We start from the raw sequence: 19,188 nt of genomic DNA, 5'->3' as shown, positions 1-19,188 counted from the left end.
GCGAAAAAATTGTTTACACTGCTGCAATGACAACGACCAGCACGTGCAGGGTCAATAAATCCCCGTTGAGACATCAAACATGGTACGATACAATCCACGAGATCATATACATCGACAATAACGACACGTTCATTGCATGCGTTCCTCTCTGACCCGATCATCTCATGTGGGCGGAGGCTGTATCTCCATGCCCGTGCAGTGTTCGGCAAATGGTTCGCTCCAGCTCGATCAAGCACGTGAGGTGTCTGTGGAAATGCATCAACTCTAAATCAGGCAGTTAACCTGAATCGGAAAAACAATGAATGAATGGAGAAGGAAAGCGAGTGCCGAGGATTAACAGTCATCGCCTTCGATACGTTTTAGCTCTGCCGCTGCTTTGTCTGGCTTCGATCGGAATGACCATGAATAGTGGGGCCCATGAGGTTACAGCTGAATGGTATCCATCCATTTGGTTTAGGCAAAGGGAGTGGCGAGCGCCCAACTTGTAGATGAAATCCGTGAGCAATGAGATTGCCAGTCATGATCGCGAGCAGAGTCGATCCGAACCGACCCGACCCGACCTAACCCGACGGAGAAAGGTTAAAGGGTAGTAGTTAGTCGAGTTGATGAAGTTACATATCTTCACTTTCCATAAAAGAGAATTTATGAGAGGCCTAATTTGGATCCTTCTCTCAATTAATCAAATAAATCATTTCCATATATAAATAATATTTTAATTTTGCTGATGTAATTAAAGCCTCTCCAAAACCCAAAACCAACTATAAATAGTAGTTCCTCGGCGGTACTAGTGGAAGAAAAGGGCAACAGCAAGTTCGCTCTCGATTCTCGAGATGGAAAGCTCCGCCACGAGCTGGGTCAGGGGTCGCCCACTCGGTGTCGGCGCCCATGCGGCGGTCCACCTCGCCGTCGAAAGCTCCACCGGCCATGTCTTCGCCGTCAAGTCCGTCGGCTTGACCTCCTCCCCGCTCGCCTCCCTCCGCGCACTCGAGAACGAGGTCCAAATCCTCAAGTCCCTCAGCTCTCCCTACGTCGTGTCCTACCTCGGCGACGACACCGCCGGGGGTCGCCGCAACCTGCACCTCGAGTTCATGCCGGGCGGCACGGCGGCGGACGCCGCCCTGGGCGACGAGCCCCGCGTGCGCGCGTACGCGCAGTGCGTGGCGCTCGCGCTGCGGTACCTCCACGACGTCGCCGGCGTCGTGCACTGCGACGTCAAGGGCCGGAACGTGCTGCTGAGCGGAGGCGGACGCGGCCCGGCGGCCAAGCTCGCGGACTTCGGCGTGGCGGTGAGGGTCGGAGCCGCTTCCGGCGGCTGCGCGCGTGGCGGGACGCCGTTGTGGATGGCGCCAGAGGTGGCGAGGGGGGAGCGCCCGACGCCGGCGGCAGACGTGTGGTCGCTTGGGTGCACAGTGATAGAGATGGCGACGGGAGGAGCGCCCCCGTGGCCGAATTTAGCGGGCGAAGACGCCATTGGAGCAATGCTCAGGATTGGCTACGGAGAGGGAACACCCGAGTTGCCGGCGAAGCTGTCAGAAATTGGCCGGGATTTCGTGGCCAGGTGCTTGAGAAGGGACGCGAGAGAGCGGTGGACGGCGGAGCAGTTACTGAGCCATCCTTTTTTGGCGAAACAGAGCACGGAAACAGAACCTTCGCCGAGAGGCGTTCTCGAGTGGACTAAGAACAACGACGGCGACGAAGAAGGCGATACCGGCGAGGAATTCGAATGCATTAGCCACGATCTAGAAGAGCATAGTGATGCGATAATCGCCGGCGCAAGGGAAATAATGAGGGAATTGGCATGGGAAGGAAGACGGCTGGATTGGTTTCGGAGCGAAGGATGGCAGCTGGCAAGGGGCACAGAAGCAGAGGAAGAGGAGAACAAAGAACAGAGCTGCTCTGTTTCTTGCTTCTGCCATTGTTGCCAGACTTGTTGCTGGTGGTGTTTTGCCAGTGGTTTGATCTTGGGCTTGTACCATTTGTGGTCACGTCTATTCATGAAAATTAATAGAATTCCACATTTGAGCAAATTCAAACAGGCCTAGTTGCAAAATACTGATCAAGGTTAAAAATCTGGCCACGAGCGTCGACGGATGAATCATCGGTGAATTCACTCTGTCACGAATTTAATCACCAATCACCAAATGATAATGAGGATGATGACGTCTTAGAATCTTGGACGGAGACAAACAATAAGAAGAGGGTTATAATAACAGCCAGGGGTACTCCGATACGGCCACTCCGACACCAAATTAGAAGATGAACATTAGGGTTTCAATATAAGTAGTGATGTGTATGTGTCTGCATATCTTAGAGGTTGAAAATAATCATCTTTTATAGAGAGAAAATATACCTTTTCCTTCCGTTTTGATCTTCATATTGTCATTATTTAATTCCTTAAATAATGTAAGATTTATTCATGTCGCTATTTTTTTTTCTAACATAATCAAGATTGATAAACTTTTTCCTTCCGTTCCGATTTTCATGCTGTCATTATTTAATTTTTAAAATAATGTAAGATTTATTCATACTATTGCCTTTTTTCTAAAATAACCAAGATTTGTGCAATGGTTATTCTTTTCCTGAAACGGTTCTTTATCTTGCATTGTTGAAGAGTCGGGAGGTCCAAAAAACTAGATAGCCAGGAGGCCCGAGAAGCTATGTAACTGAAAGATCCAAGAGGCTAAGGAGTAGGAAGACCCGAGAGCTGAGGAGTTGAGAGGCTCGAGAGTCTGAAGAGTCGGGAGGCCTGAGTAGCCAAACATCAACTAAGGAATCAGGAGACTCAAGAGGCCAGGGAGCCAGGAGATAGGGAGTCGGGAGACCCAAGAGGCTAAGGAGCCGAGAGGCCCAAGTAGCCAGACAACAATTTAACCTTCGAAACCACCTCAGCAGATTCACTGACCTCTTTTTATCAACGTGGTATCCTACTAATCATTCTCCGGATCGGTTAAATTGATCGAGGGATTAGTATTTGATAGAACCTTCCAATATGAAAGTCTCCACCCTGAATGTTCCAATCATTCAAGTGGAAATTAAGCTCTACTCTGTCCAATTATAATCACAAACATATCCATAGACCCAGTCAGCATGAAGGCTGGAAGAACATTTAGTTATTTTGACAATGCTTCATACAACTTCCAGGAACAAGGGAAAATAAAAGAATTAGATTAATGTGCTCCACAGATTACACAAACTAAAATTGCAACTTATTGAAAACAATGGTTATATGTATGCAGGTTATCATTCTTTACTACCCACAGCTCTACCTTCCTAATTTCCAGAAGTGTTGTTCTTCATGCACACATGTAAAATGGCACTGTTATTGTGGTCATTCTACACAATACTTAATAGGAAGTTGGTAAGGATGACACAAAGTTGCAAAAGCATAAGCATAAAATGAAATTTATTATATCAACATACCTACTTGCCTTCTCAGAAAAACATCTTGTGTGATAGATTGCCTTTTTGATAACTTGAAGCACATATTGATTCTAATAAAACATCTCTTTTACAATGCTACTAAGCCCAAAGTGCAAGTACAGACATAGAAGCAGACCCAAAGACTAATGCTGTATAACATGCCTTCTTCATCTGAGGGATAGAGGACATTGTCTTGTTGTGAAAGAAATCTGTTGCTATTAGATCCACAAGTGCCATGTATATCAGTATTCCTGCAGAGAGGGAGCCCAGCAATCCTTCAGATATCAGGGCATTAGGGCTGCTGTCGTCATAGCCGGTCATATAGAAAACAATCATTCCCAAAATTATCCCTAAAGGAGTAGTCACTGAGAACATAAGGCACATATACACCACTGTCCCCAAGCCGAAGCCTGCCTGTAAGAAAATGATGCCACAGATCATTCAACCAGATGGTATGGAATCATCAAAGCTTGTACCAGTCAATGCACTTGTGCAGATTTAAATTAGATAAAATGCAAGTACACATAGCTATAGATGATCAATGAAGAAATATGCATACATCGGAAACAAAAAAAGGACAAGTAAAGAAAACATTTTATCCCACCTGCAAGATATCAATATTAAAGGAATTGTCAATTAACAATGGACTTCCAGGTATTGAAAGAGAATCTACATATAACTACAGTATAATTGGTTAGTGGATAGAGAGCACTGATATGGTACCCTTGTGAATTTAGTTGCCGTACGCTAGATTCCAACTCTTAGTTGTTATCTTGTATAAAAAAAATCAGTGATTTACTAGACAAAATTGAAGGAACACCTCAAAAGTAGATATTATACAAGTGGATGTTGGCCAATGGCCATTATGTCTAAAGATCCAGTCAGGCCATTCTTTTGCAAAAAGAGTGAGTAGGAATCATCTTGTTTCTTTTCTAAGACTATGGGTAAATTTAAAAGGTCCTTTAGCATTGGTGCCAGTTCTAGATGGACTCTGCAATGAAAGTGATCAAAACCAAAATCAACAATGCTCATTCGGTTGGAAGGTGCTAAGATAGGGATGGCTTATTGCATAAAAAGTGAATAGTGGTAAAGTTAAAGTTCTGACGTGTTTGCACACGGATTTAAAGTCTTTTAATAGACAATAGACTGTTGTATGTACTCGTCAATATTAGGGGGCAAAAATTTTTTCTACTTGCAAACCACAATTGAGTTAAATTTCTTTATAGAATGGCAGGTTTTAGGAGGATATTACATAGGACATGCTCAAACTTTAAACAAACAAATTCAATATGTTTCCTTTTGAATATTGACCATACTAACTAAACACTTTAAGTTTGATATAAGCATACAAAGATGAAGTTTTATTGTCTTCATGCAATTCCCCAAAACTCATCTAATCTCTTGATTCCTAACTAAACACTTTTAAGTTTGATATAAGCATACAAAGATGTAGATTTTTATTGTCTTGATGCAATTCCCCCAAAGTCGTCTAATCTCTTGATTCCTAGATTAAAATCATCTACTGATGGCAACGACCATAAGATTAACAATTGAGGGCATAAACTGAAGGGAAACCACAAAATTCTGATTTTTTTTTAAAAAAATTTTTATTACCTGCGCTATGCATCCACCAAGCCCCATTCCTTCGAAGATTTGGTGGAAGGAAAGGGCGACGACTAGTGGCCTAATTGAGCACTGGTTCTGCGACATTCCCATCGTGACCCCAATGATCACCGAATGGAAGACAATCCCGATTTCGAGCACCTGCGACACCAACCGCTGCTTCAACTTCTCCAGTCGCTCCTCCTCGCTCCCCTGCTCCCCTTCCTCTTCTTCTCCTATCTCCTCGCGCTCATCGCCCCCATGGTTCCCGTGGCACCCACTCATCGCCACCTCTGCCACTGGCGCCTCAGACCGCTGCTTCATGCCCTCCTCAAGGCGCTGGTACTGCTGCCTCCCTTTAGAGCCGAACGATCCGTGGGCATGGGAGGTCGCTACCACATCGACGAGGAGAGCGAGGAGGGCGCCGAAAAGGGTGAGCAGGCCAGAAAAGGGGAAGTCGCGCCAGGGGTGGTGGACAGCGACCTGGCAGTCGGCGAGCGCCGCGAAAGCGTCGGGGAGGACGTGGACGAGCGCGGTCGAGAGGACAACGCCCGCGGCGAAGCACTTGATAAGGAGCAGGGTACGGGTGTAGGCGGGCTTGCCCTCGAAGAGGCGGGCGAGGACCACCGGCGACGAGATCCCTAAGGCGCTGGTGACGAGGATGATCCCGATGGAGACCATCTTGAGGTTCTTCGCCGCCGGGCCATTGCGGCACCACTGGGCGCGGCTCACGTCTCCGGCGGGGCACCCCGACATGGTTCTCCGCCCGCTGCCGTGTGACTTCGTCGGTCGCCCCTTTGTCGTGTCTTAAATGTTTCCCCATGGAGTGGGGCCAGTGGGTCAGTGGGCCAGCGACGGAATATGTTCGTGCACACGTCCAAACTCCACTCGCTCCTATAACGTCCCACATTCAAACTAAATGTGGGGCCCACGAAGTTATCTGATGGGTTACTGGTGGGTGTACGTTTTGAGTATGAATGGCACGAGTCAACGTGTTCTCTGTGGCGCGATTTGGTGGACTAGTTCGTGTTGTAAAGCCAATCGCTGTATATGGCGGTAGGCGTTAACCTATTGACCACTTAAATTTGCAGTTTAAAAAATTTTAATTATTATTTTTCATTGAAAATAAAATTTTAATTTTTTAATCAAAGAAAACAAATATTGTTTTATCTAAAAAAAAATGCAAAATTGCTGATCTCTTACCACAAATGCTGTTTCGTGTGTGACTTATAATAATACGCCGTGTGTTGTCTCGACAGTTTGGATTTGCTTAACTAAATTTACCTCCAACTTTAATCCTCTCAATTAAATTTCTAAACAGAAAATGATTCAAAAATCAGTTATAAATATATAATCTCTCATAGAATATCCAAAATTGGAATCGTCTATCGAAGTGAGGAACGTAATAACTTTAACGAGTCATTTGCCCTACAAATACATAGAGTTGTCAGACGGACTAATCCATGACGGAATGAGTCAGTTCATGACAGGTCAATCATTTAGCGGGGCGAGACGGGCCAACTCATTAATTTGACGGGTTGAAAAATTTTCAACCCAACCCAATCCAAGGCGGGTCACGGGTTTGATGGACTAACCCGCGGTCCTATCAAATTTTTTTAAAAAAATTTAAAAAAATAGTTCATATCTTCAATATTTTATTTCGGAAATATTTCATCAATCAAATATATTCATAAACATATATTTTAAATGTAAATGAACATAAACAAGTACTTATATTGGATCAAAAGTACTATTTTTATTTTAAAATTATAACAAAAAAAGATAATAAATTGACATATAATTATGCAACGAAGAGGAATAATAATTAGGACTCGTGGCTATACGTTGAGTAGTTTAGATCAGTGATACCCTGACTGTGATTGCATAAACAAATCAAATAAGAAGGTCATCTACTTTTAAGAAGGTCGTCTAGTTTGGGTACGCACACCAAGCTCTTCATTGTGTATAATGTATGCTTCAGATTTATCCCATAAACGAATCAAATAAGAAGGTTATCTACTTTTAGATTAATCCACTTTAAAGTGCATATATATTTCTATAACTTTTGTCTATCACACTCAACTTCACAAGTATGGGCTTTTCCTAATTAGTATTCCTATCTACGAAGAAAATAATGAAATGCTACAATTTAACCCCTGACACTCTCGCAATTGCAGCATTGACTATTGATCTAAACTGTTTGCATGCGTTTCTTAACCCGCGGACCAACCCAAGCTCATCGCGGGCCAACCCGCGCGGGTCGCGGGTCTAGGCGGGTCGGCCCGCGGTGGACTTGGGTTGATAAAATTTCAACCCAACTCGCTTAAATTGTTTAGCGGGGCGGACCAACCCGACGGGCCCAACCTAAATTGACGGCTCTACAAATACAACATGCTCTACTGAAGATCTAAAGCAAAATATCAAACGATAAGAGATAATGATCTTGTCCGAAAGTCGAGTCGATGGATGTTGGGGATGTGACGTTCCTATTGACTGTGCCAAGACTCCGAGCGAAGCGGACCTGCAACCACAACCACGTTAGCGTCGAGCCACGGAACGATCCCCGGCGTTGGCCCTCCGACGCTCAAGTCAATCACCGGCGATGTGGAAGTAGTGGAACGAAGAAGTAGAAGAACAATAGCAACAGTAATGTGCGCGTACCTCCAACGAAGCTTGGACCCCTTTATATGGGGCTCCTGTAGCGCGTGTGCACGCTTCCCAAGGCATGCACGCTTCTCGAGACTTTTCCTGAGAAGATGTATCGGTAAAGTGTCCCTGACACAATACCTCAACGAGTTGAGCACATCTCTGACGTGACAGTGGAAGCTTTCGTCGTACGATCCTCTGTCTGACCATGCCGCCAACCATGCCGTCTATCAGGGGCACGTGCTCCTATAAGGATATCGCCATATCCTCCTTTTGTACGTTACTGGACCGAGCGGGTAAGTCGTTCGGCCAACCATCAGTCGTCCGGACACTATCGTTCTCGGGCCGAGCGGGATGGCAGCTCGACCGACCTTCCACTGTCCGAGCTTCGCTGTTGTGCCAAGTGGAGCTGTGTCTGAATGTAGTCTACTCGGTTGCGACCCCGCTTTGCTGGTTCCGCGGTTTGATGTAAGTCCAAGCGGGCTGGCCGCTTGGCGCGTGCTTCATCGACACATGCTTTTCTGAGCATCAGAAGGTCGGTTCGTGGCCGAGATATGATGATGTTGGATCGGACATTCTTTATCCCGGTCGGGCAAAGGAGGTCGCCCGACCGGCCGGTGATGTAGGGGAGTTGGCCATGCTTTGACTTTGACTTCCACCGTGGCCTTACCTCTCCTTGTGGTGGGTCCCTTATCCCCGCATCACATGCCTCCCCCTCAAGTCTATTTGACGGAAGCTGCAAGTCCAACTGACTGGACAAAAAGTCTGGAGATTAGTTGGTCGATCGGCCGGGATACTGGTGGACTCCGGTCGGTCTGCCGAAGAGTGTCAGTCGGCTATAGGACTGATCCTTGAGGTTGATTGGCGCTTCGAGTACTTGTACTTGGGACTTTCTCCTTCGGTGTCTTTGAATGAGTGCAATCAACGCTGGCGTCACCTGAATCCCTTCGGAATTCGTACAGATCGCCCCCATTAAGGCCGAACACGCGCCCACGCATGTTAATGGCAACCATTAAATGCGGACCAATGGGGACATGCCACACGTCGCCGCCACAATCATCGCATCTCCGAAGCGACAGGTGCTGATGTAACGTTTGGCGGTTTGAATTATGCGGCCAGACCTGCGCTCTAGTTCCCGTGACCTAGATTGGACGACTCTGGTCAACCGAGCCCAAAGTTTATAAAGCCGCAGCGCCGGCTTCTCCTCTCCACTTTGCGTCTTATGCGAGTGTTTTAACGGCGAACTTGTCCCTGTGCGGTGGGTGCTCCGGCGATCGTGTGCGCCCCTTCTGCGGCCACCTTTTCTTCTACTGTAAGCTCTCCTCCTGAACCTTGCTTGCCTTCAATCTTTGCATTTTTGTTCCAGCGCTTTGTGTTTCTCGCTTGCATTTCTTCCCTTCGAACCTCCCCGTCTTCTTGTATTTCGGCGATGGCAAGCTCCTCGCAACCGGCAGATCCCTCTCCTGGTCTTTGGTATACTACCATGGAGATCAGGTTTGATGTGGGCGACGCCGAGAGTCTCAAAAACGCTTTTGAGATTCCCCCTGATCATGAGATCATTGTGCTTTCCTCGTCCGATCGGCCAAACGATCCACTGATCGACACAATCTGTTTGTTCAGAGACCAATTTGTGGTCGGTCTCCAATTCCCTATTCAACCCTTCATCATCGAAGTTTGTAATTATTTTCGCTTTCCCCTCCCACAACTCGTGCCGAACTCATTTTGCCTCCTGTGCAGCATCATCGTGCTGTTTCGGCTGCACGGTATTCCTCTGACCCCTCGCGTTTTCCACTACTTTTACTATCCCAAGCAATCCGAACTAGGAACCTTTCTCTTTCAGTCTCGAGTCGGGCTAGTCTTTTTTGACAAAATGCCAACTTCCAACCAACAATGGAAGGAATATTTCTTCTTTATGCGTCTTTCTGAACGGCCGAGCTTCCGGTTGAGGTGGTAAGCCGACTTGCCAGCGAGTCCGGATCTGAAGAAGTACAAGAGCCGCTCGGACTACCTTCATGCCACCTCCATGCTAGCCGACCAGAAGTATGACATCCACAAGCTACTGCTTGAGGGCGTGTTGTACATTTTTAGCCTGAGTCCAATCCACACCGGGCTATCGACCAGCCTAGGTAAGAGGTTCTTGTACGTTTTTATTTTGATTCTAACTGATTTTTCTGCTTCTTTTGCAATCAAAGTTATGCTACGTGCTCGGATGTCCGGCCTTACGAAGCTTCAGAACAACGAGATCGAGGCAGTTTTTGTAGAGGAATTGGCGAACCGCGGCCTACAGCTAGTCGACTCTCAAGATGAGAGTGCAGCGACTCCCACCCTGGCGAGTGGGGGGGGGGGGGGGGGGCAACTAGCCAAGCCCCCAGCGTCGAGGTTGTCGGCGGTGTGCAGCCACCACCCGAGCAAGTGCCCATCGTCCGTTCGGAGAGCTCGGGTTCCTCTGGCGAGTCGTTGCTAAGGCATAAAAGGTGCTGCACGGAGTCTTCGCGCTCTACTGCCTCGGTGGTTGGATCTGCCGCAAGGGTCAAGGTCGGCACCTTGAATCCCTCCATGATTCCTGCGACTACGTCCGAGGTATTCTTCAATCGGACTCCATCGGTGGTCGAGTGGTCGCAAGAGCCTATCGCCGCGGAGACCTTGGCCTCTATTCCAACATCGTGACCATCGAGGGTTCGGAGATCTACCATCCTCCCTGCATTTGCGTCCCAGTCGGCTGGCCCAACCTTCTCGGCCCACTCGGCTTCGAGCGCCCGACGATCCGTCACAGCGATCCTTCACCTGCCCACGAAGGAGTACAACGATCCAAGCGCCCAGTCGAGCGCTCCTGAGCATCAAATCATCATACGGGGTCCGCTCGCCCAAGTCTGGGAGGAAGCCCGAGCCCGAGCGACGGTGATGCCTCCGGGCGCACTCGCCAACAGTCATACCCAAATGTCAACTGGGGTAAGCTCTTTGTTGTCATTATCTTTCTTCCGATCGATTCTAAACTTTTTACCTGCTTGTAGTATTGGGCGGAGAGCCTGGCCATGTGCCACAGGCTAACTCATCTGGAGGATGAGTTCAGGAAACTCTAGGTCTCAGTAGCCAACCTACTACCGATCCGAGGGAGATGACCTGACTGAAGGCCGACTTAGAGAAGATGACCAAGCTTCTTGAGGCCGAACGGCCTAAATCTTCCGGCCACGAGGAGATGTTGGGCCAATTCAAGAAGCAAGTCAGCACGTTTGACAAGAAGATCGAGTCGGCTACCGCTAGGAAGAACCGGGTCATCGAGGACCTGGAACTGAAGAACAAGGAGGCTCGAGATCTCGCCAGCAAGCTCAAAGATGCTGAAAATTTTTTGGTGACTGAGCGAGCGAGCCGGACAGAGAGGGAAACTGAGCTCCAGGGCCAGCTCTCCACTAAGGACGCAACACTGAAGCTGGCCCGGGATGAGCTAGAGAAGGCGAAGACTGAGTTGGAGGGCTCCCGAGTGGAGATGAAGATCTATTAGGATGCTGAGCCGAGCTGATTTGCTACAAGGTGCCAGAACTATATTCGCTCGGGCGCGTTTAATGACAAAGTCACCACTCGGTATCTTCGGCTCTGCAACCTCATGATAGATGAGACGATCAACCAACTCAAAGCGGGTAGTCATCTCCCCGAGACCTTCAAGGATAACGTTATCAGTCGGGGTTAGATGACCGACTCACTACCCTACGACACTCTTGATTATCTTGAGTGAGGTTGAACATTGTAAAATTTTTTGAAGTCTTAATATGAGCTCGCCTGTTCGGAGCACTTATCTCTATCCTGCAAATGTAGTCTTGAAAAATTTTGATTTTAATATATGTATGCCCATTCGGCGATGCATTTCTTGTCACAGTGTTTCTTGTCTTTGACTGTAAACGCTCCTAATCTTGTATCTGCGACTAACCGCTCAACCGTAAGTGCAAGCTCTGATTTAAGCTCGCCGCTCGACCATTATTAGAGACTCGGGTTTAAAGTCGCCGCTCGAAGATTTGGTGAGGACTTGGGTTTAAGGTCGCCGCTCGACCGTTGGTGGAGATACGCGTTTAACATCACCGCTCGACGATTTGACGAAGTCATGGGTTTAAGGTTGCCGCTCGACCGTCGATGGAGGCATGGGTTTAACATCGCCGCTAGATAATTTGACGAAGTCATGGGTTTAAGGTCGTCGCTCGACCGTCGATGGAGACATGAGTTTAACGTCGTCGCTCGACGATTTGATGAAGTCATGGATTTAAGGTCGCCGCTCGACCATCGATGGAGACATGGGTTTAACGTCGTCGCTCGACAATTTGACGAAGTCATGGGTTTAAGGTTGCTGCTCGACCATCGATGGAGACATGAGTTTAATGTTGCCGCTCGATGATTTGACGAAGTCATGAGTTTAAGGTCGTCGCTCGATCGTCGATGGAGACATGGGTTTAACATCGTCGTTTGACGATTTGATGAAGTCATGGGTTTAAGGTCGCCGCTTGACCGTCATGGAGACATGAGTTTAATGTCGTCGCTCGACGATTTAACGAAGTCATGGGTTTAAGGTCGCCACTCGACCGTCGATGGAGACATGGGTTTAACGTCGCCGCTCGATGATTTGACGAAGCCATAGGTTTAAGGTCGTTGCTCGACTGTCGATGGAGATATGAGTTTAATGTCACCGCTCAATGATTTGATGCATCGTTCGGCACAGAGCTTGGCAATCCTTGTTTCTTATTTCTGTCCTACATTCAAAGAGTACAAGGATGCAAAAACACATTGATTATTACATCAGTGCACCTCTCATCCGGCTCGATAAGGCTAGAGATGGTTCGCGCTCCACGGCCTTTCCAGTCGTCGTCCATCCCTATCCTCCAAGTAGTAGGTGTTGGTCCCTTTGGAGGCCGATAAGAGAGGAGGGGTGAATTGTCCTAAAAAATAAATTCAACCTTTCTCGGATTTTCAACTAAATAAATAGAACTTGTAATTAAAACAAAAAGAGACATAATAAAAAGAGAATAGACACAAAAGAGTTACTTGGTTTGCAATCAGAGGATTGCTAATCCAAGGAAAGTATAGCGCACTATCTGATGATCTCCTTTGGGCGAAGTAGCCTCTTTACAGCGTTGACAGCACAAAAGAAAATGTAGAACTGAAAGAACTGGATTACAAGTGAGTTATCTAAATTGTGAGAATCAGTGCTATATTTATAGTACTGTTCGGGGTGCCCCGAAGAGTTTTGGGCACCCTTGGAGGGATAAAACTTTATCCCCTTCGCACGGATCGCGGTTTGACCGTGATCTGGATAAAAGCTCGGTCCGGGTACCCGAAAGGGTTATGGGCGCCCGGAAGGGTTTCGAGCGCCCTGGACTGTTCCGGGCGCCCGGACACCCAAAGTTAACTCTGGTTGACTTTTTTTGTCCGGGACCTCTGCTCCGGTTTAGCTCACTTCGGTCCGGGTCTTCCGCTCTGACTTTACTAGCTTGGGTGATCTTGGCCATTCGGAATAGGGCTCACCCGAACCCAACTTCCGACCTTCTCCTCGAGCAGCCTTCCTTCCCGGTTTCTCGTCCCTCGAACGTCGCATATGTTCTTCTCGTCCACCGGTATACTCTTCTGCGGTCACCTTGTATCTCAGATGCACCGAGCTCGTCGGCTCTCTCCCTGTGCCGTCCTTCTCTCTAGCCGCGTCTTCCGCTCGACTTCCTGTGTTCCTAAACTCTTGCACACTTAGACACAAGGGTTAAACCAAACAGGACCTAGCTTAACTTGTTTGATCGCATCAAAACACCTTGGGGTTCCAACAATCTCCCCCTTTTTGATGTGAGCAATACAAGTTAAGCTGGGGTAAAACAAACATAATATAAAAACAAATAATGTTGCAAATAAATGTAAGTAAGATTTTTCAATTAAAGAAATTTTGAATACGCCTCCCCCTAGACTTAACATTCTTCTCCCCCTTTGATAACATAAAAAATGAGGTTCTTTTAACAAGTCTAAGGTAAAAAAAAATTGTTTTTAAAAGGAATTCTTTTAACAAGTCCAAAGGATTTTTCTAAGTTTAAAAATATGTGCAACAGATTAACTAACTTAAAAAAATAGTTTTCAAGGTCTGAAACATATTTCAAAATTTTCAATGAAAAAAAAGATCTATAAGTGTTGAAGCAAAAATTTCAAAAAAAAAAATTTTAAGGCAAATATATATATATATATATATATATATATATATATATATATATAGTTTTAAATTTTCAACGAAAAGATTTCCTAACTTAAAATTTTTTCTAAGTTTTCGTAAACGTGAATATTTTTGAAAATATTTTCTAAAGCAAATTGAGTAACCCTTTAAAGCATTAAGTAATTTTAATTTTAATACTTTTTCAGTTAGTCAATTAAACGGTTTATTTCAATACTTGACTTCCATGTAGTGGCGAGACACTAGGCCTTCTTGGTTATTGGAGCAACAACCACTTTCTTAAACAAAGCCTTATAAAGAAATTAACTGTTTAATTTTCTCGCTGAAAGAGCTAAATTTAATTAACAGTTTAAGTTAAACACGACTTTGGAATCCAATATAGATTCCATCCTACAGGGTTAATCGGGTATTTTCTAGGTACATAAACTTTTGATATTTTTCTAATCTGACTTTTATGAAACCTATAATACCAGTTTAATCCTTTATAATTTCTAAAAGAAGAAATATTTAAATAGGTAGAGTTTTTCAATTTTTTTATTTCTTCTTTTAATTTTTCATTTTCAAGTTTTATTTTATCAAAATCTTCTATAAGACATGATTTTGCTAAAATTCTTTTTATTTCTACGTTTTCATTTTTCAATTTATTATTTTTATTTTTCAATTTGTATATAGAATTTGCCATAGATTTAAGTCCAAAATAAAACTGATCAGGAGGTAAGAGACATACCTCACTTACCATATCAGACTTGAAGTCTGACTCTCCCCCTGCTTCGCTGCATTCATCTGAGGTTGCTCCCCCTTCATCGATGCTGGGTTATGATGTACTTTGCCCTTCATAGCTTGCCATCAGTGCTAGCCCGACATATTCTTTTATCTCAGACTCAGATAATGAACTATCGTCCCAAGTAGCTTTTAGATTCTTGTGCTTCTTGGGTATCTTGACTTTGTCCTGCTTGAGTTCTGGGCAATCCTCTTTTAAGTGTCATTCTTTTTGACACTGGTAGCAACACACCCTTCTTTTATTTCTTGGATTCTTCTTTTTCTGCATTTCTTTAAATTTATTAGATCTATTTTTTTAAAAAAAAATTCCTTACCATATAGGCTTCTTGATCTTCTGCTTAATCTGACTCGGATTCATCCTTCTTGGTTGCATTTAGCACCATAACCTGGCTTGATTCCTTTGTTGTCGCTGCACATCTGGTTTCATGTAATTCAAGAGTAGAAAATAACTCCTCTAGGGTACTTACCTCTAAGTCCTTTGAAATGTAGTAGGCGTCGATGATTAATGCCCATTCTGGAGTTCTGGGAAAAGCGTTGAGTGCGTAGCGTATGGTGTCTGATAACTAGCAATTTTTGTGCATTATTTTGGCTCTTATTCTTGGAGTTTTTACCTTCTCGCATGCTTAATTTTGAATTTATATTATGTTTTGTGAGTAGGATATATTTTAGACTTTATTATAAATTTCCTACAATTGTGGAATTAATTCTCATATTTTTAATATGGTTTTATAGGAAATCAAAAGAGCCATCGATTAGGGTCGAGTTGGATCAAATTTCACTTGATTTGGAGGTCAAATGAGGGAGATCAAGAAGAATTAATATGAGTCGTTGATCCAGATCAAGAGAGATCTTCCTCCTTCATTTAGATCTAAGCTATCCAACCCTCCATCCATATTTGAAGCTACATGGACCATTAGATCCAAGCAAGAAGGCAACTAGATCCGCACTACTCATCTCTTCATCAGCTAGATCAAATGGCCAGATCTACCTCCATCTTCCTTACAAGGATGGACGACCCAGATTAAAGGAGGAGAAAAAAAACCCCTTTAACTTATTCACGCTCACGGCACAGAATCGATTCCAGATCCCATTCGCGACTTCCCTTTCTCACGCCACCACCGCCCCTTCGCTTCTTCTTCCTCCATCACAAACGGCTAGCAGCCACCTCCGATCAACCTCCGCCACCGGCCGGACACCATCTCCTTCCTTCTTCTATTCACACCGCAGCCAAGGAATTTTGCCTCTACCGCTCAGTCTTCTCTTTGTTCGCGACATCCTCTGAGATCGCGACTTCTTCTTCCTCGGCAACGGCGCCAAAATTTGATGTGAGCTCGAGTGTCGTGCTACGGGAGCTTATCAAATTACAATTAAAGTTACCGAACCCTTCTACACTAAAGTAGTATAGAAATGACTTGGGTTGTCTCCCAATGAATGCAACGATAGGATGATAACTTCAGGATTGATTATTGCTTTAGGTTTTTGATATGAAACTGGGGGTTTAGGTTTTGAATTTTAAGTCTATGGAATGAAATAACAAAGCAAGTATGAAATTAAACCTAAGGAACAAAAGAGCAATGCAAGTATGAAATCTAATCCTAATTAATGAAAGACATCCTATCTATCCATTAATAGTGATCTCATAGCGCATTGTCACTCTACGCTATGATTTCACCATCAACGACATTAAACTAGAGAATGAAATAGCAAAACATCAAATGAACCTAACCTAGTAAATGAAAGATGATGCAAATAAGAAAACCTAGTCTAACTTAAACTATGATTGTAAGGAAATTAAAGACAACATAAAGTAAGCAACTAAAGAAATTTAGCATAGAACGTAATCTAGAGCATTAAAGAAATCTAATTCTAATTGCATTCAAATAAAGAACAAAACTTATAACAATTGAAAGAGACAAGACAAGCTAACATTAAGTAAAATAAAGTGCACGAATTTAAACCTACTGTTGGAAGAAACATTTTATCGAACACTTCACGAGCATGAATCAAAATAGCATGAGTACGTGCACTAAAACATGGGAGATCAATTTAGTACAAGCATCAAACAATCAACCACACAAAATTAACATGTCTATACGAATCAAGTGAAGAAATGCAACGATTTAAAGCTGGTGGAATCTGTCCGGAAGAAGAACTGCTGCTTGAAGAAAAGGTGGAGCTGTGACTGGCCAAATCTAGTCCGGATGAAGGAAGTAGTGCTGGAATTGAAGTCTGCTATGCTGACCAAATCTGGAGAAGATGTTGCTGCTTGAACTCAGAACTCAGAGGAATGAAGTCACCTGTTGAATCTGTCACGAACCCTAGCCCGTGCGAGGAAGAAACGCTGCGAACACAGACCTCACCTCATCAGCCTTCCATTAGCATATCTTCTCTAGATTTGGATCTCCACAGCATTCCACCTTTTCTTCCAGCAGCAGTTCTTCTTCTGGACAGATTCCACCAGCTTTAAATCGTTGCATTTCTTCACTTGATTTGTATAGACATGTTAATTTTGTGTGGTTGATTGTTTGATGCTTGTACTAAATTGATCTCCCATGTTTTAGTGCACGTACTCATGCTATTTTGATTCATGCTCGTGAAGTGTTCGACAAAATGTTTCTTCCAACAGTAGATTTAAATTCGTGCACTTTATTTTACTTAATGTTAGCTTGTCTTGTCTCTTTCAATTGTTATAAGTTTTGTTCTTTATTTGAATGCAATTAGAATTAGATTTCTTTAATGCTCTAGATTACGTTCTATGCTTAATTTCTTTAGTTGCTTACTTTATGTTGTCTTTAATTTCCTTACAATCATAGTTTAAGTTAGACTAGGTTTTCTTATTTGCATCATCTTTCATTTACTAGGTTAGGTTCATTTGATGTTTTGCTATTTCATTCTATAGTTTAATGTCGTTGATGGTGAAATCATAGCGTAGAGTGACAATGCGCTATGAGATCACTATTAATGGATAGATAGGATGTCTTTCATTAATTAGGATTAGATTTCATACTTGCATTGCTCTTTTATTCCTTAGGTTTAATTTCATACTTGCTTTGTTATTTCATTCCATAGACTCAAAATTCAAAACCCAAACCCCCAGTTTCATATCAAAAACCTAAAGAAATAATCAATCCTGAAGTTATCATCCTATCGTTACATTCTTTGGGAGACGACCCGAGTCATTTCTATACTACTTTAGTGTAGAGAGGTTTGGTAACTTTAATTGTAATTTGATAAGCTCCCGTAGCACGACACTCGAGCTCACATCAAATTTTGGCGTCGTTGCCGAGGAAGAAGAAGTCGCGATCTCAGAGGATGTCGCGAACAGAGAGAAGACTGAGTGGTAGAGGCAAAATTCCTTGGTTGCGGTGTGAATAGAAGAAGGAAGGAGATGGTGTCTGTCCGGCGGCGGAGGTTGATCCGAGGTGGCCGCCAGCTGTTTGTGACGGAGGAAGAAGAAGCGAAGGGGCGGTGGTGACGTGAGAAAGGGAAGTCGCGAACGGGATCTGGAATCGGTTCTATGCCGTGAGCGTGAATAAGTTAAAGGGGTTTTTTTTTCTCCTCCTTTAATTTGGAGCGTCCATCCTTGTAAGGAAGATGAAGGTAGATTTGGTCATTTGATCTAGCTGAAAAAGAGATGAGTAGTGCAGATCTAGTTGCCTTCTTGCTTGGATCCAATGGTCCATGTAGCTTCAAATCTGGATGGAGGGTTGGATAGCTTAGATCTAAATGAAGGAGGAAGATCTCTCTTGATCTGGATCAACGGCTCATATTAATTCTTCTTGATCTCCCTCATTTGACCTCCAAATCAAGTGAAATTTGATCCAACTCGACCCTAATCGATGACTCTTTTGATTTCCTACAAAACCATATTAAAAATATGAGAATTAATTCCACAATTGTAGGAAATTTATAATAAAGTCTAAAATATATCCTACTCACAAAACATAATATAAATTCAAAATTAAGCATGCGAGAAGGTAAAAACTCCAAGAATAAGAGCCAAAATAATGCACAAAAATTGCTAGTTATCAACTCCTCCACACTTATTCTTGCTCGTCTCGAGCAAATGAAATAAAACTATAAAGCAACCAAAAACGTATCTCCCTACCAATTCCCTAACAATATTTTGAAATTAGTATAAGAAAGTTACTTAGGATCATCAAGTTTTAAGAATCAAGGTATTCATGGTTCCAATTCCCACATAAGTCAACAAGCATGGTAATTTCAATCAACTTGAATAGACTAAGCATGATAAAGCCTCACAAGGTGGATATATGCACTCATGCTCACATAAATAATAGACATAAAAGTGGAGCTCTCTCTAAAGCAACTCATGACATTGCACTACCATATGCTTGCTTATTTTCTACTTCTCCACTATTGTAAACATAAGTACACATAAATCAAGAGGACTTGTCATGAATAATAATGAAACCACACATGTAAAAAATGGAACAAGAAGGATAGACAATAAAGGAATTCAAAGAGAATATGAGAGCATTGGGGTAATCAACATGAAGAATACATTCAAATACTATACTCAAAAACTCATTCAA

At 43.9% G+C, this 19,188-nt stretch overlaps 2 protein-coding genes across 2 annotated transcripts; one reads left to right on the top strand and one right to left on the bottom strand.

Moving 5' to 3' along the window:
• The first annotated feature begins 810 nt into the window (after positions 1–810).
• Positions 811–2,042, top strand: LOC121999280 (mitogen-activated protein kinase kinase kinase 17-like). The gene has a single exon (XM_042553980.1). It carries the CDS (start codon positions 831–833, stop codon positions 2,040–2,042), a length of 1,212 nt encoding a protein of 403 aa, XP_042409914.1. The 5' UTR covers positions 811–830.
• A 1,420-nt stretch (positions 2,043–3,462) lies between these two features.
• LOC122001159 (zinc transporter 6, chloroplastic-like) lies at positions 3,463–5,803 on the bottom strand. Its single transcript, XM_042555764.1, has 2 exons — positions 5,035–5,803; positions 3,463–3,834 (listed from the first exon to the last, which is right to left on the bottom strand). Exons 1-2 carry the CDS (start codon positions 5,776–5,778, stop codon positions 3,520–3,522), a joined length of 1,059 nt encoding a protein of 352 aa, XP_042411698.1. The 5' UTR covers positions 5,779–5,803; the 3' UTR covers positions 3,463–3,519.
• Positions 5,804–19,188: the final 13,385 nt, after the last annotated feature.

Source organism: Zingiber officinale, chromosome 7A (assembly GCF_018446385.1).
Source record: "Zingiber officinale cultivar Zhangliang chromosome 7A, Zo_v1.1, whole genome shotgun sequence".
NCBI lineage: Eukaryota > Viridiplantae > Streptophyta > Magnoliopsida > Zingiberales > Zingiberaceae > Zingiber > Zingiber officinale.
The sequence above is the reverse complement of the archived record's forward strand: the minus strand, read 5'-3'. Positions and strand labels throughout refer to the sequence as shown.

Bases quoted from the DNA above. Each gene is read 5' to 3' on its own strand.
- LOC122001159 (XM_042555764.1), bottom strand. From the start codon at position 5,778: ATGTCGGGGTGCCCCGCCGGAGACGTGAGCCGCGCCCAGTGGTGCCGC. The intron at 3,835-5,034 runs GTAATAAAAATT...ATTTTCTTACAG, and splicing joins TTGGTGGATGCATAGCGCAG to GCAGGCTTCGGCTTGGGGAC.
- LOC121999280 (XM_042553980.1), top strand. From the start codon at position 831: ATGGAAAGCTCCGCCACGAGCTGGGTCAGGGGTCGCCCACTCGGTGTC.